Here is a 17,746-nt window from a genome sequence, read left to right on the forward strand (position 1 = left end):
GAATAACAATTACAAAGCTTAACATTTACAGCAGAAGGGGAGGTAGACACAAAAGCACAGTCAGAGTAAAGAGAAGTCACAGTAAAAAAAAAGCTAATAATCACTCCCCACCCATGGTATTTTAACTGTACTCAGCTGCTTTGTAATGGTCTTCTTGATAAATCAGATGCTTTTGTGCAGGCAAGCTTTTGACATCAGTTCTCTAAAATCCACCAAACACATCATAAAGCATTATGAACCATTCTTCACCCAATCAATTATTAAAAAAAAATATTGGCTGCCGCCTATTTCACCGTTTGCCTTTGATGATGCCAGGCATCACGCTGGGTAAACAAGACAATGTTGTTCAAGGTTTCTTGGAAAAAAATCTCCATTGTTATTATTTGGCAGTCACTAAATTCACTGTACTGAGGAAATAGCAAATGATAAAACTGAGACAAACAGACACTCCTCATTTTCTCTGTTCATCCCCCTCTCTACTTCTACTCTACTTTAAAACTGGACGTAGAAGATCAAAGGATCATGTCAGCATGCAAAACTTTTCAAAGGGCTGTTGGAAATCAGTATGGAGAAATCAACAATGTAAGACATTAATTGTGAACAGTTTAACTATCACTGGGGAGAGATTGTCCATACCCCTGAAAAATGGTGTAAAATGTGCTACAAGAAATCGTATGTGGATTATGAACTCTGTTGGAAGTGTAAAGTCAATGCAACATTAGAGGTCATGTGTTTAAAAGCAAAAAGGATAATCACCATTCTTAGGAGAGTTATCATTTTTAACAGGCCTTGTAATTTTTTTCCACTGTTCAACTCTTAAGAGCAGGGTAATTCAAGTGTACTCAGATTCTCACCACTACAGGTAACATGGATGGTAACGTTTGTTAAACTGGTGACAGCAAGCATCTCACATAAAGTACTGTTCATATTAATGTAAAAAAATACTCCCAGACCTCTTTCTTCTGATCCGTCCTTTCAAGCATTCAGACGCATGCTCTTTCCAGTAAATATTCCTCCCAAGCATAGCGTCCACTTCACTACAACTTCTGACTCCACAGATTAGGACAGAAAATGGCAACGAAACACCAAAAGGTATTTCTACATATCAATATACAGGGAACAACATACCCTCAGAGTAGCCAACTTTCAAGTACAAGCTCATATACTGGATCATACAAGAGCTTGATTAGCAAAAACTCTATTTCCTAAATCAGAGAATACTATTATTTACCATTTCATTCCTTTACAGACAATGTACGAGTTAGTCTGATGCAAAAAAAAAAAAAATCATCCATCTGCAAAGTGAATGTTTGTTCAGCTTCCTTTCTACAGATTTACTTGGAAATGGGAAACACTGAAATGAGAAAATAATCTGTTTGAGGTCAAGATATTGACTTAAACAAATATCTAAAAACCAAACAAGGATGGATAAGAGTGTCATGCTATATCTGTCCTTACCCCATGACCTGTGTTTTAATTTATGAATTTATGGCCGTTTAAACTCAAGTTGCCTCAAAATGAGAGTATGTGGAGATACTTCCTATGCTAAGCTTGTTTCTGTCACTCATTTTCATTATGGCATGGGATATTTAAGTTTAATTTTCTGCTTCATTTTGTTCACTATGAAACTGCCCTTGGGATTCGTTTAAAACATTGTATTAGCAAAGTTAGACAGTCAAACACAAGACAGGAATTTCCACAGCTTCCAGAATTAATGCAAACAGTTTGGAAGCAATCTTGCAATTTAGCACTTAACATCAATCTCTACTCACAGTTGGAGTAAAATCTTTGTGGCAAGAACAGGGACTACCAGAGCACCGCAGTACTTCTCATATCTCCTGTTAAAGTGCTCAGTATTGATTTGTACTGCAAGACTAAGTGAGTCACAGGCCTGAGCTGTGTGGTGGTTCCTATCTCGCCTCTGAAGTGTCCAAATGGAGGCACCATCACAAGAAGAATCAAGAGTAAAATATCTAGGGTACAAGTGCGTGCATTTGACTTGGAGTTGTCTCAGGGAACAGGCTGCCAAATTTTTTGAGGAGCAACAAAATACACGTTTTGTTTTGCAGACAAGTCCATCGTAACACTGTGTCCTTGTATCAGCTATTCAGGCATAAAGCAGTATTCCCTAAAGTCTGTGATGAAGATCAGTTTGTTTCTAAATACCATTATGGAAAGCAAAATTGACCTGATCACATGCAACTCAAAGTGCTGATCCTAGTGATATCCTTTTTCCAAGTACAGCTCATAGCTTCTTATGGCCTTTTTTTTCACAGAACGTCAAACTATATACTTAATCACCGGTGTAAGCAACACGCACTGGAAAGAAAAACAAGAAAGATGAAGAGATGCAGCCTGAAAAAAGGACATCAATATTCTTTTCCAAATGTAGCAGCAGAGCTAAGAGGAAATAGAGTAATGATTAGAAGTGCTAAACTGGGACCTCAGTGTAAAGTGTTATCATGTCCAGATGTTGTTTTTGCCTTTGACAGTAGTTTGAGGTACAGCACAAATATATATCTAGTGATACACTCAGGCACCCAAATGCATTTCAAATACCTGTATTATCTTTAAGAAACTGACCTTTACATATTCTGCATTCCAGTTCACCTGCAAAATGACAAAGATGGTGATGGGGTAAAAATAGCTTGTTTAAAAATGGAGTACATGATTTACTGATAGTCCATAATTTGTACTAGCTGGTGCATTCAATAGTTATTCCCGCAATGCGCTGAAGTAGTTCTCATGCCTCTACAAATTGCAATATTGTCCTGGATGATGATTTCAAATCCATGTAAATTTGGGGTATACTAGGTGTGTAGGACTGGTCCATTTCATTGTACACAGCATTTTTAACAGTTCATTGCTGTTAGAAGGTTTCTAAAAATAAAAGTCATTTAAAAATGGACTTCTTCCCTTGAACAGACTAAGCATATCTGAACACTATGCAGCCAAGTTGAAATACTCTGTCCATCTTCTATTCCAAAACAGATTGCAAATAATGAGCAAATTGGAATATTCTCTGCTTATAGTATTTAGCTTGTGGTTAAGGTCTTTCTGAATTTCTGGGTTAGCACCAGCTCACTAGAAAACTGCTGTAGATCAAGGACCAGCACAGCTCACAAAATTCAGTCTCAAATCAACCTTCCCATACTTAACAGATTCTTGTGTCAGCATGTGTCCCAAGCTGAAACATCTCAGCCTGAACTTGGCTACAACCTACAACGCAGGGATGCATTTAGCAGATGAGGCTGGTGGAAACAGTGGAGCTTACTGTGTTCAGAGGGTCCAAAAGCAGTAGAGGAAATAGGTTAGCTGATGCACTCAAGGTAAAAGGGAAGACTTTTTTTTTCCTCCCTCATTCACCAGGTTTCAAACACTCAGATTTTTACTGTGTAGGGTGCCACCACTTAAGTGGAAGAGGAGACAAAGTGGCAAGATTTTTCTTTAGGTTTCTGCAAGCCTACCAATACTGCATGATTCCACATCAAACAGCTACCCTGCAAAAAACATCTTGGGCAACAAAACTGAGCATGCTTACTGTTCTTTGATGTGTACATGTATATATACAATAGTATATATAAATTGGTAATTACCAATTAATTATCCCTCATTATAACAAGGGACAGCAGGCTAGAGGCCTCCTTTTTCACCCCACATAAAACACATCTAATTTCTTCAGACTAAAATTACTACATTACTTTACACAAGAAGCTTATTTAAAATGATAAACAATGGGAGCCATATCTCCTTAAATGTGTTTTGGTAACCTTTTTTTTTTTTTTTTAAAGAAAAGAAAGAAAGTAACTACTGTGTCTCAGGTTAACTCTCATATTGCTTTCTTACGTAATTTAACATGTACAAACATACAATTTGCATTAACTTCAGTCTTCCTTAAATCTTCTCTTTGGAATAGCAGCTATGGGATGTTCAGTTCTCTTGACGAAGTACTAACATGGCTTAGGTTAAACTCCGAATTCCTATTCTTAAAACATCCCCCTTCAGCTAGCAGACTGATGCAACTTCAGCATAGCTGGTTACAGAGAAACATGAATTACAGAGAATCCAGAACAATTTTCATAATCTTGTTTAAAACACCATAATACAGTGAAATAGAACCACAACTTTGTTTTACAAAACATATCTTTTATTATACAGATTATTTCAATAAGTTTTCAAATATAGATTTCAAAAAGTTTTCTGAAATAACATGATAACACTTACTTTTGAAATCCTTATTGCTAATATGTTAAGATTTGTCAAGTGTTAGCTATTGAATACTTGTGTTTAAGTGTTCAATAATAATTAACTCATAATTTTCTAGTGCATATATGCTATCCTCCTAGGGATTCAAATAGTACTCTGATTTACAGGTTGTGAAGAGCTTGAATGTGTCTGCTAGACTCAAATGGGACCCATGCCTAAGTTACAGAAAAAAAAAAAGCAGCTATTGAGGTGACAAATAACTAAGAGAGGAGATGATGACTCAGCTATAAGAGCTAACAAATTCATACATTTAGAGATTCAGCTCTAGTCTTTTCTTAGTCTCAGGATTAAACTGAAATACCAGAAACTAAGTGACTGCCTGGCCCACAGCATTCTGGTATAATCACAATAAACTGGGGAATTCAAATAGATTGTGAAGTGTTTCATGTGCAACAAATTATATTAAACAGGATTCTTTAATGAAATGTCATTTTTGACTCATGCAGTAGATCATGTACTTTGGAGGGAAGTCGTTAGGGCAAGTCAGGCTCCAAGTCGTTTTCTTCATATTGTTCCCCAATGCATCCTCAAAAAGCAGCAAGGTAGTTTCATCATTACGTAAACTGAATTTTGACTTCTTTGCTGGAACCATCAGCAAGGGCACCGACTTGGAGATGATTTCTTATCCTATGGAAATAACCTGAGCCTGTGCAGTTTGCAACAAGCCAAATAGCTGTCATTTTTTTTTTTTTTTAAATTATTGACCCATGTCAATAGGTCAGAAGAAAGAATTTGGTATTCCATTAATAAACGCTCAAGTCACTTGCTTCTCTCACACTATACTTTCAAAAACAATCTTGCAATAGTTGTAGCTTTCTACACCACTGTAACCTGAATTTGATAAATAACTACTACAGAGCAGAAATTTAACAATTTTGTTCAGATTCTGATGTGAAATCAAAGAGCAGTATATACTCTGAAAATAGATTAAGACAGTTCTTTATTTTTTACGCATATCAGTATCACTGATTTGCAATCACCATAAGGTAGCCGACTTCTGTCATTCTTATTATGCCACTTCAAAATATACTATATTAGAAAAAAAAAATACAGTTTATAAGTTTGCTATTATATTTTGATAAGTTACTCTACCTGATTGCTATGGGACAGAAGGGAGGCAACTTAGGTTAAAAGTCTTACTCAGAAAATCCAAGAATGACCAGAATGCACTCTTAGAGACCTGAAGATTTAGAGGCATGGATTTTTTTTTTTTTTTTTTTTTTTAAAGAGTTTTATAACGTAACTCCAGAAGAATCAGAAAGAATCTGAAACAACACAGGATAGAAATCACGAGGATATTGTGATCAATTTTCACAATGGAAACGTTCAGGTTGAACATGCCGCCTGTTCAAACTTTTGGGGAGAGAACATGAGAGATCTCAATGCTAAGAAAAGCTGCCAGATAAATCATGTCACGCATGTGACCCACACAAAATCATTATCTGCAAAAGCTCCAAAGACATTAGCACTTAAAAGAGGTTTCCAAAGGCTGAAATCAGTCTTTTTAGTCACTAAAGGAAGATTCACTATCAGAACTGTCTTCTGCATTCCCATCATCTCCCCAAGCAGGCACAGGGGCATCTGGAGTCCTGCAGGCAACAAAAAGGTTGTATGTTGTAAATCCTAGAAGGTTGCTGAGAACACAAGTAACTCAGTAGGATGTGCCTTTTACTACATCTGTATGCACTTTATATCCACAACATTTAACACATAAACTGTTGTGCTTTACAAACACACACCTCATTGGTATTGCTTCACCTAGAACTGAAAGATAAACACTAGAAACTGTAACTCACTGGACATCAAAACTCTGCAGACATCAGTATGAATGCACACCTTTAAGGTTATTGGAAATTATGATAGATCACTAAGAAGTAGCAAACACTTGAAGAGAAAGTTGAAAGCAGGCAATACTGATTAATTTTTTTTTTTAAATCTTCAGAGGTTCTAGGGCTGAAGGGAACATGCTGTACACCATTAAGCAGTGTAAATAGTACATGAAAAAAATAAGACAGGAAATGAACAATATTGTATCCAACTAAAACTGCAGGGATAATTTAGAGAAGCAAAAAAGAATTACTCAGAGTGGAATTTGGCGAGAACACTGGGTTAAATTTGACATGCAAGAGCAGCCATGGGATTTTTATTGACTATAAATGATCAGACCTCTGGTATTTAGTTTTGATGAGAATATTTAAGATGGATCTTAATACTGTGTCAAAACATTTGCTCAGGGAATCTAGTGGGAATGAAGGACAGAGAAGCAAACCATCTAAAGAATATTTAACACTACTGATTCTAGATGCTGGCTTTCCTTGGCGTCTCCCTTCTATGTAATGAATTTGACAATACAAGCAAGATTGAGACTAGTAAATTCTGAAACCAGGGTATAGAGTATACATACAATTATACTTCGGGAATGGAAAGAACAATCTTCACAGATGCCTCTTGTATAATAGTTAACTGCTCCTTTTGATTAAACATAAAATTTAAACTCATCTGATAATTATATTGTTTGTCCTGTTATTTATCTTTTGGTTACCTCTCTGTGTCATGCCAGAGAATTTCTTATCCAAGTTTAGTTGTTTATTTTAATTTCTCTGCTGGAAATCCCAAAGGCACATTTAAAGTGTTTATAAGCATTCTGGTACAAAAGTGAGAAGGGCATTAAAGAACTGTAAGAGAGCCTTCTCCCTGCCCCCTGCACACCTCCAAAATAAATTAAGAAAGGGTTTGCTCTCTCATGCAAATACCACTTCACAATATTATTCCTTGTTGCCATGGTAATGACAAAACAGAAGAGTTGTGCAAAGACATGTGATCTGGAGAGAGCAGCAAAAAAAACTCTCCTCTAGTAAGGAGACGAAGATGGCAGTGAATTCCTTTACTTCGGGTGGGCAGGACAAAATCTCCTGGAATTGTGGACCAGCAAGAGAGAGAGGATAAGAAAGAAAAGTTAAACATACATACACAGATGAACTGGGAGCTTAACAGAATAGGCTATTTTCAAAAAAATAAAAAAAAGAAAAAGCGTTTGTAAAAAGTCAGGAAAGGAGTGATAACAGAATTAGAGGTAAAACAGTCAAAGGGAGAGATTAAAAACAAATCTATTAGTAGTTAGCTTTTCTGCAGCCACAGAAAAACCACACTCAGTCACCAACAAGTAGCTGGGAGAGGCTGTAGTAACCGACTGAGCATATAGCAATATGTTAATTTTCCTAATTTTCATTGGGACTGAGCGAACAGGCCTAAACAGCCTGAAGACCCCAGAAATGTGGTGTGAATGGTAGAACATTAAAAAAAAACAAAACAAAACAAAACAAAAAAAAACAAACACTATGATATCAAGAGAAGAAAGCAAGAAGATGAAAAGAAAGGTTCCCTATGATTTCTTAAGATGTACTAAAATGAAATAATGTGAACAATGCTGGTTCTTCAAAGAGGCACCTTGCCAAAATAATTAGCTTTCTTTAATAAGGTAGATTGGCTGTGATGTTTTCAAATCAGTAACAACTTAAAGACATCCTGCGTGAACTTTTAGCGTTTCACAGAATCCTTGAAGATGGACTGAGACCAAACCCCAAACCTATTTCATGAGCCTCAATTCACAATAACGTTTCTGTCTCAGCTCTGTCTTAACCCAAACCAGACAATTTGAAAGCACTTTTTTTTTTAAGCAAACACTTGAAATTTTAGCTGATTATTATTACTATTTAATCTATCAAAATCCACCCAAACATGAAAAACATAGCAGCATTTACATAAAGCATTTACATAAGGACCACGAATGCAGAATGAGAAAATAAATTTAACACACGTAGTAAACCCGTTTGATAATTCTGTCTCAGACTTGCGCAGATGCTTATTTAAGTTCTTTGTCTAATTTCTCATTTGATCAGGTATGTTATCAAATGAGGAGTAACTACTTTAGGCTTACTAAGACACTGGGAAGCAGCTAGGAGATAAAGTGACTCAACGTATGACAGTACTTCTGGTTTACTATATTTTCATTATTTTATTATACAAATTGCTAGTTTCAGAAGAAGCCTTTCCAAAAGTTAAGAAGGCTTCACTGGAAAGGAGAAGAGAACTTTCTAATACAATGACAATTTCTGCAGAGGATACAAGTGTTTCAAACAGTATACTGACTTCAACGTAAGAATTAAATTTAATATTTAATGTAATCAATTAATATTTAATTGTAATCAATTAACAAATTTTGTGAAACAGTGCAGTAAAGCAAAACTACATCTCAAATGCAAGATAATATTAAAATCCATGCTTTAGACAAAGTAGCATTGAAAATGAGTATCTAATCTTAGTAGCCTTCACATCAGGTTTAATCTACAGTCACAACGGTGAACTGCTGACTTCAACTTACCCGGTCCACACTGAAGTCAAACTGTACATTTTATCTAGAGAAAGGGAATCTGGAAACAAGTGTGTTGTCCCTCACACATAAATAAAATAAAGCTTGTTCTTATTACACTACAATAATGACATTTGGTTACCAAAGTGGTGGAAGAAAATTTATAGGAAAAAACTCATACTCAATGTAGCACAGTCAAAATGGCTACTGACATGTTATTTGATTCCCCGTTGGTAGATGCATATTGTCAAATACTGCCTTGTCATTGCTATATTTGGTTCCTTGAACCTGTGCTAGGCTTGGAAGAAGTCCTGCATACTTCAATACTTCAAGTTGGACTGGTAAAGTCCTGCAACTTTCTGTCTGGAAGGGTGCAATATCTGACATTCCAAGCTCTGCATGTCCTGGGCCTTACCTTGGATTAGACAATACTGAAAAGACAGCTCACACTTGAGATTGCACCCCTCCTTCTGATGGCCCTCCTCAGACCCTCTTATTCTACAAATAGTTGATTTTCCCCCCCTACTCGAAGTTACAAATTTGAAATATTACTTACTCAAGAAGATCTGGATTTAGCCCCTCAGAAATCATTTTGTTTCGTATTGCCATTACAGGAACACCCTGTGTAGGAAGAATAATATAGAAGTACTGGACACAAATAGGTGAACTAAATTCCACAGATTCTTTCAGACACACTTTCATGTCACTCATTGAACAAGAGCATGGAATGATAATACCATTTGCCATCAGTAAGAACCTAGAAGTGAGTAATAACAGAGATAAAACACTTCTAATTCTTATATTCATGGTAAAATGCCTCAACAAAGTCGGGGGGGGGGGGGGTAGCAATAGACAGATATATTTGCAATTTATGCAGACAAAAATAGTGAGATGAAGCTAAGTCTATGGATGAGAATGTGAAAAAAGCACAAAGCAGCACAAAGACAGCAAAGAATAGCTGTGCTGGAAAGATGAAGAGGACTCAAGACACACAGAACGTATAGATGAAGTGGAGAAAAAGGCAGGAAAAATACATCTGCTATAGCTCTGGAAGGATACCCTACAGCAATGCTAAAAATTGGGAAAGTCTTTATAAAGCATGCAGGAAAAAGACAAACAGGACATTGGAACAACGGCACAATTTAAAAGGGACTCCTCTGAATACAAGTAATTGTACAGTCCGTGTTGAATCTTCTATGACTTGTGGACAGATTTTAGCCAGCTATGAACGTGTTAAAAAAAATAAATAAATCATTCACTGCAAGCCCTTCCACAGCTTCTGCACTTTATTTTAGTCAGCAACACCTAAACATCTCCTCATCTTGGATCGGATACTGAAGAACATGTCGATCCACGTCATCTTACAAGATACATTCCAGTAAAACTGCTCCTATGTTTCCACTGGAGTTGCTCAAAGACAACTTGTTGCTTCGCCATCCCCTGTAGCAGATGATCTGAAACACCAGCTGGCACATGGTGTGCAAAGAGGGCGGGAGGGGGGGGGGGTTAGAAGATTAAATTTCTGAGCTCCAATGGACAAAGCTCCTGGTTGTCTAGGAAAGACAGGAGATGCCTCAAAACCTAAATGAATGGTACTGCAGGATTCTTTTGGTAGAGGACAAACAATTTCTGTCCAAAATAAATAAAAAGTGATAAAATAATGAGCAGCCATGACTAATGTTCCAGAGAACTTTGGTACTAGTGACAGTTGCAGTAGCTAACCTGGCAAAGTGAGAGCTAAGCTAGTTGGTTCAGTGTGTCTTCTGTGTGCAGTTTTACATTAAGAATCCCAACATTTTTGTGTGAAGATTTTGGAATAGTGCACAGACAGATATAGTTAGCAATCTATTGGGAATATAGGCAAAAATCTGACTCAAACAGTTGTGAGGTATTATCTTATAATATGGAATTTCTCAGTAAGTTGCAACTAATGCACATTACAATAGTGAAATCAGTTGCATATTTCATGACTGCTTAAAATGTTCATTTACCCTAGCAGAGATTTGGACCCCACACAATCCTGTATTATCAAATGTTTTTCCCCAGGTTAGGATGAGTTCTTTACCCCTGCCAAGCATATTAAGCAAGCTGAGCTCAGATGCCACTGATGAAGTGTTTATGCATCAGTTCAAACCAAGTGAAAACAAGATACTCATATTTGCTGTCAGGGAAGGGGAGCTTAGTATATGAACTTCTAACAATGGACTGAAAACCGTTACGTGATTATATTCTCATTTGGACAAAAGTTTTATTCCAAAATTGTAGGCATCAAAATATGTAAGAATCACTTTAACACAGGGTCTATTATCTGCAATACTTTAAAATATATATATATGGCAATACGCAAAACACTAGATTTATAAATTAATGAGCTTGTTTCATAGCTACTGTGAAAGGCCTTCAAGATCACATCTATTTGAGAAAGCTCTTCAATATTTGCAGACTCAAAACTTAAAGAATTTGTAGAACACAGATTCTCTGAAGCTTTAATGGAAATAGATCTTTTATTAATTATAAAATAGAGGACTTTTGTGCAATACTAGCCTAACCTTACTGTTGTAGATTCTTAAGTATTGTGATCATCCATATACAAGTACATGCTAACTCATTAATATTAAAAGACAATTCTTGTGGGAATACACAGCCATCTTAACTTCCTAAACATCTTTTAAATCTTTTAAATCTTTTTTTTTTTTTTTAATCTTTTAATCTTTTTTTTTCTTGTGTTTATAAACAGGAATTCTGTGTTCCTCAAAACAATTATAAAATCTACATTACTACAGAGAATTAATACAAACATGGCTGTAGGACTAATGGGTAGCTCAGATGGCTAGGCTTCTCCTAACCTAAGTCATTGCTCTTCATAGCAATGACTTAAAACTTCTGGTTTCTGCCCTCCGAAAAGTATGATGAAAAATATATAATAAACTGATACTTTAGATAGCTGTAGGCAGATGTACAAAAGATAACAACAGAACCAAAAATCTTGCATGCTTCTTAAAAAGCGATGCATGCTGGTAGCCAGAAGAGCTATATTGCCAATAACTAAATTATGACTAGCCTGAAAAGAACTGCAGTTTTCGTAACTACACGTATCTGGAGCTCAATGGCACAGGTGTACTTTTCTAACATCAGAGCCAAACCTAAAGTCCCATCCCCTTCATCCAATTAACATTTGATGTAATCCAAAACACTACACATTCAACATATTGTACCCCAGCCCTACCAAGCTGGTCCTGCGGCTCAGCAAGTATGCAGGTCCTGGAGAAGACACAGTGCAAGTAGCAGTCCTGTTGCAAAACAAGTTTTGGCTATCCAAACTGTGCAGAAAGAGGTTAGGTATCATTAATGTTGGCAATTACTTGAGATCAGTGATGCAACCAACTTTGGTTTTATTTCAGTTCTTTAAAGCAGGGATCAATCTATATTAGGCCAATATTTGCCTCTATGTAGTCATGTTTAGAATCCAGTAAAATGTTTGTACTTTAATACACAACTTATCTGACATCCTAGACTGCTCCTCTCACTCTGTCAAAACAAAAGTTGTGAATATTTATTGCAGCAAATATGATAGAGCTTTTGTAAGGTTTGCTCAAATACTATTGCTGTACATCTTTAAAAAAAAAAAAAAAAAGAATTTATTATGGTAAACTGCACTCCATCAAAATGAGTTTGTTACTGTCCCCCAGAACAGCTATCCTCAGCACAAAAGAAATCCCCCTTTGCGGTGTTAATTCAATACTAAAAATATAGTGGGACATAAATAAACGATTAGATCAAACAAATTTTCAGCTAGAAACTTAATTCCGGCAAATAAATGACATTAACTGAACTGGGTGAGAAGACCAAGTTGGCAAATAAAAAAAACACACATTAATTTGTAGTATGGTAGTTTGACTTTCCTACCACACTGTTTACAACTGGCAGAGGAGTCACCAGGAACTGCCAGCATAAAGGATAAATGTGGAAAGTGAGATCTCACTCCTCGAGCAGCCACCAAAAAAAAAAAAAAAAAAAAAAAAGAGTCAAAGTAATTAGACCATCCAGCACTTTTGCATCCACTTTGAGATCTGGAATTAAATCAATACACTAACAAAGTGTTCAGCCCTCTGCCACTACCGCACTAGTAGGTTTTCCAAATGGTTTGTAATAAGCTACCCATAAACCGCGAACTTGTGATTCAAATGAAAAATAAGGTCTGGAACATCATTCAAAGTACTAAGTACAGCAACCATAATAATTACTCTGAAGAGAGAATGAAATCATGCAGTTAGTTCTAACATAAGCAACACTTTACTAATACTACAAGTTAGTAACATTTTCCAGAATTATCATATATTTTAGGGGAAATTTTCCAGTGATTGCTGGAAAACACAGATTTTTTTTTCTTTGTTTCCACTCTCATGTTTTTTCAGCTCTTTTTTTCACGCCCACAAAAACTAAGGAATGTCACCAAGAGTCTCTCACCAATCTTTACTCCCCTTCATTCATTTTCACGCAGGTAAATATTGAGATTTTACTCATTTATTTCCTAATGATCCACAGAAAAGACCACAGGTAAAGAGGGAAACAAAATGTGTATTGTGAAAAACAGGGAGCTGAAGTGGAACCAAGTAGTTAACCAATTTTTATCATTCTATTTTGAGCCCTATGGGAACATCCAACACTCTGGAGTATACAAGCAAAACTTTGTTTTGTACCCTACAGCAAAAATAAGCTGTAAGCACGTCTGCGTGTATGTAATGACACCAATTCTGTCAGAGTAACTACACTTTCAGTCAAATGTTCTATAACTCCAGCTAGCTTCACTCTGCATTTACACACCTTCACACCTTCAGTTCAGAATTACTCTGGCAGAATTTTGTAGGAAGATCTTGCCTGAGGCTGTCTGCAGGAATACACTACATTAAGTCATTCTTTAGAGAGGATGTGCTAGAAATGTGTCAATATTATCCTAGCTTAAAGATTATTAATGTAATATAGATCTTCTGGTAGTTAATGTTCACTTAGAGCTGTGTGTGAAGTTTCACCTAAAAATAACTGCGTACCCAAAGAATGATTAGAGAATTAACTTACCACTTGTACCATTTTGAGATATCTGGCGTATCTTGGGTCCTTGGCCACAGTTTTGACATTTTCTGTTACTACCTCTGTTTTCTGTAATGATTCTTCATGTACATTGTTCTGCTGTATACAAAGAAGATAACACTTTAGTGGTTAGGTATGCAGACCATAAGTAAGGAGAGATTTCAATCCATAAGGTTTGTAACTTAAGGGTAAAAAGCAACTTTTCTTACCTCATGAATATTCTGACCTATACTCACAGTACTATAGATTTCTGAGATGTATGAATAGACAAAACCCAGCTCTTTTGTTATTGACTGTTACAAGTGTGACTATTTAAATACTTTCAGCAACAATTTAAAGTTATTGCCCAATACATGAGAAAAAAAAAATCGGTACTAAATTCAAAGGCAGTATTGTCAAAAGAGTTATAGCAGATACAGGTCCATGAATTATGAAGTTGGAGTAGTCAAACAAAAATGAGGAGTGGAAAATAATACAGACTAGGGTTACTTTCCTCATTGGACTTGATTTACAACAAGTTGATCAAGACAAGCAATAAAATGTGCAGTGATTAGCCAATGCTACAAGACATCTTCGTAGCCTAAAAAAGCTGTTAAGTTCATTGCATTCAATAAATAAAATAGAACTAATTTAAATGCTTACTTTATAGGATATATATATATATATTAATTTTAAAAGATTATGTATAATCTCCAACAGGCCCAACGTATTTCCTCTGCAAACTATTCAACTTCATACAGAACAAGTAACTTTTAAATTGTAATTTTTAGTATAAACCATTAATGCATGACATAATGAAATGAAAGAATCTTTGAAAGCAATTAATTAAAAAAAATAAAAATGACAAGGAGCTGCAGTACTATGTAAATGACAACAGAAAAACGCGTATTTGCTATTAACCTAATGACTTGAAAACAGAATTGGAAACCTTTTCAGGAGTATTTGTCCCTACCCTAATATCTGAGAAACTTTGAAGAGAACAAAATAAATGCAAGTTATTTCCTAATAGGAGTGAAACCTGTAATGCCTGCTGTCCATTCTGACTTCTATGTTGCTAGAAGCAATTAGTCTAGAGATACAATGTTTAACAAGCAACGAAAGGCAAGAAGAGTACTCCCAGCTACTGTTGCTTCACAGTTGCACCAAATAAGACAGAGTGGAGACTAGAATTGAAGATTCCCAAATACTATAGCAGGTGAAAGCACAAAACATCTTAATATCGATCACTTATAATAAGCTGACATTTTCTGTACGTAAATGATTACACATATAAAACATTCACTGTAATAACCTCTTTAAAATAAAGTCTGCTAAAAACTTCAATTTGAGCTGAAAGCTCATTCTAAAAGCAGAAAATAACTGGAATTATGTGATTTGAACTGCTGTTTTTCATTCATGACCTTCACAATAGCCTGATGTAATTTATGTTCATATTTTAGTGTGATTGAACAAAGAGGAAGACAGCATTTATTATTAGATTTCAGTTAGTTCTGACGATTTAAGCCAATTTTTTAAGAAAGTGTATATCCCTTTTTTGTTTTAAAAGCCATTCACTTAAAGTTTCATTAATGAAAATGTATTTTTAGATCTTTACAGTTGGCTTGACTGTCTTCTTTAAGTAGACTTGCTTCTTCCATCTATTTTGGATGAGATTAGAAACTTGATATGGAAAAGTATATTAAGAAGTATATTCCTTCAGTACATAATTTATATTCATTACTTACACCACACTGAGGTGAGACAGCTGCCTGTTGATCTGTAGTAGATGCCACAGGACCATTTGTAACACTATTCACATTTGCACTGGACACTTCAAATTTGACATCTTCTAGGCCAGGAATAGAGGATAACTGAGTATACAAAACACGATCAAATAAGCAACGAGCATATTCTAAGTCTACACATACAAGAAAGTCTGCAGTATGCTGCTTACAACACATTCCCACAGGTAAGTTTCAAATTGGTGAAACTGTAACTTTTTATCACTAGCTTTTGTATTTCGATTAAAAAAAATTAAAAAAAAATAAAAATAATTCCTATTCAGGTGGCTTCTACAATAAAAAACCCAAAACACTTCATTGAAGCTTCTTATTAACTCAGGGCTGCAGTGCAGGAAAGGCTTCAACAGCTTCCCAGGATTTTGCTACTGCATGTATCAACCATGCAAAAAACTGGGCCATCTTCTCTGCTACTTGTTCCACAGTGAAAGAAATCATGAGCAGAATGACTGTTACCTAACAACAGATGGAGTGACTGGTTACAGATTTTGTAATTTTTGGTGTGTCTTTTTTTAAGAAATGCTGAGATCAGATATTATATACAAGCCAGATATCTATCTGAAGGAAATTCAATTTAACACGATTATGAAGAATTCTGCAACACGATCAATACTGGTCATTCCTCAGTATTTTGGAACAAATAAAAGTTAATAGTTGCTGTTTGTATTACTGCAGTGTTTTTTTTCCCACAAAGATCTCAATAAGGGTTTCAAAATGTTCTGTACCTGCTCCCAGGAGCAATTTCTGTTGTCTTTTCTATCATTAATGAGAGGACTGATTAAAATTTTACATTTTTTTTCTTTTAACAGATTAAATAATAATACATGACTGTAGGTTACCTCCCTTCATTCCTTTAGCTAAAGAAAATACATCAGACACATTTGTTTAAAGTTTAAAGCTTTCTGAGGTCACATTTCAATATCAAAAGCTTTACAAGAGATCTATCTGGTTACTCCTTCCAGTTGAAATGTTTACAATCCAGCACCACTTACAAAGATGTTTTTGCTTTAAAAAGGGGTCAAGAACTTATTATTGATTGTATGGCAAATGCATTTTCATACTGTAGCTTTTGCAATATAAGTTGCTTATTTTAATATAGGAAAAATTCCCTCCACTTTCTTAAAACCAAATTTTGCAATAAAGTCAACACAAGGAAGCTGCCATTTAGTTCAGCTGCCCTTTCACGATCCAAATGTTCCTTTCCAGTTCTGCACACATAACAGGGACAAAAACAACATTTCCACTATATGCTGTCTACTCCTTTCTTCCACATCCACTACACGTTCAAGCATTACACAATATCAATGGAAGGCACGCAAAAAGGAAATTTGCCTGGTAAGCATTTTCTATTAGCTGCCTCAAATCATCATAAAAAACTTATTTGCTCAATTCAAACTATGAAAAGGAAGCTAGTTTATATAATCTGGGAATCTGTCATTGTTAAAAGTCAAATGTATGCATACAAACCTTGGCATCCAGTATATTGAGGGTTGTTTCTATTTGCTGGATACGGAGAGAGAGTGCTGACAATTTCTAGGACAGAAAACAAGTGGGATGTGAAAACACTCTCCTAGGCCACTTGTATATACGCAACTGTTCACATTCAGCTAAACAAAATCATTTTTGGTTTCAACCTGCTCCAGACAGAGTAGAGTATAAATGAGATAACACTGCTGTGAACTAAACAAAGCAACACCATCTCTTTTAGTACAGCAGCTACTGTGGTTCAAATTTCAAATAATTTTATTAAACAGTATTCCCAGTTAACGACAGACAGAAAGGAAGACAAACTACGTACAAAAGAAAGCCAGTATATACAGGGTATTACTTTGGGCAACTGGAGAATAATGGGAAACATACTGTACTCTCACAGTTAACCAAAGTAACTTTCTTCAAAGCTTTTTCCAAATGTTAAAGAAGAAAAGATGCAATGCGTGCGTACGTAACTGAGCACATACAAAGTAGAAAAATCTTACAAAGAATACATCAGGTGAATTAAAGGCCTATATAATCAAAAAGTATAGTGAACCAGAAGTAACCAAAAGGTTTATATTGCTGCAGGTGTACTTTAATCAAATTTTGACACTTTTTTTTTCTTTTAAATGCAACGTAAGTTTTTCGAAATTACTCTATGAGAACTGTCACTCTTTTAGCTAATCATTACCATACTCCAACAGACCTGTCCAAGTGAATCTGGCTAGCATGCAGGCTGGCAGATATGTACCATTTTGACAGCTTTCTGGCA

At 35.6% G+C, this 17,746-nt stretch overlaps 1 protein-coding gene across 3 annotated transcripts in view; it reads right to left on the minus strand.

Annotated features, from left to right (window-relative positions):
* WASHC3 (WASH complex subunit 3) overlaps window positions 1–17,746 on the minus strand; it is a 56,647-nt gene that overhangs the window by 36,041 nt on the left and 2,860 nt on the right. The window contains exons 3-7 of one of the 3 annotated variants that reach the window (XM_084292735.1): window positions 16,969–17,034; window positions 15,448–15,573; window positions 13,712–13,819; window positions 9,192–9,256; window positions 4,132–5,855 (exon numbers count right to left, since the gene is read on the minus strand). In XM_084292735.1, the coding sequence (XP_084148861.1) occupies window positions 5,771–5,855; window positions 9,192–9,256; window positions 13,712–13,819; window positions 15,448–15,573; window positions 16,969–17,034 (450 nt within the window). In that variant the 3' untranslated portion in view covers window positions 4,132–5,770. Of the gene's footprint in view, window positions 1–4,131; window positions 5,856–9,191; window positions 9,257–13,711; window positions 13,823–15,447; window positions 15,574–16,968; window positions 17,035–17,746 lie in introns of those variants that run through there. The other 2 variants (XM_084292734.1, XM_084292736.1) reach the window with 2 other exon arrangements.

This window comes from Netta rufina (genome assembly GCF_964035555.1).
Source record: "Netta rufina genome assembly, chromosome: 1".
NCBI classification, from domain to species: domain Eukaryota; kingdom Metazoa; phylum Chordata; class Aves; order Anseriformes; family Anatidae; genus Netta; species Netta rufina.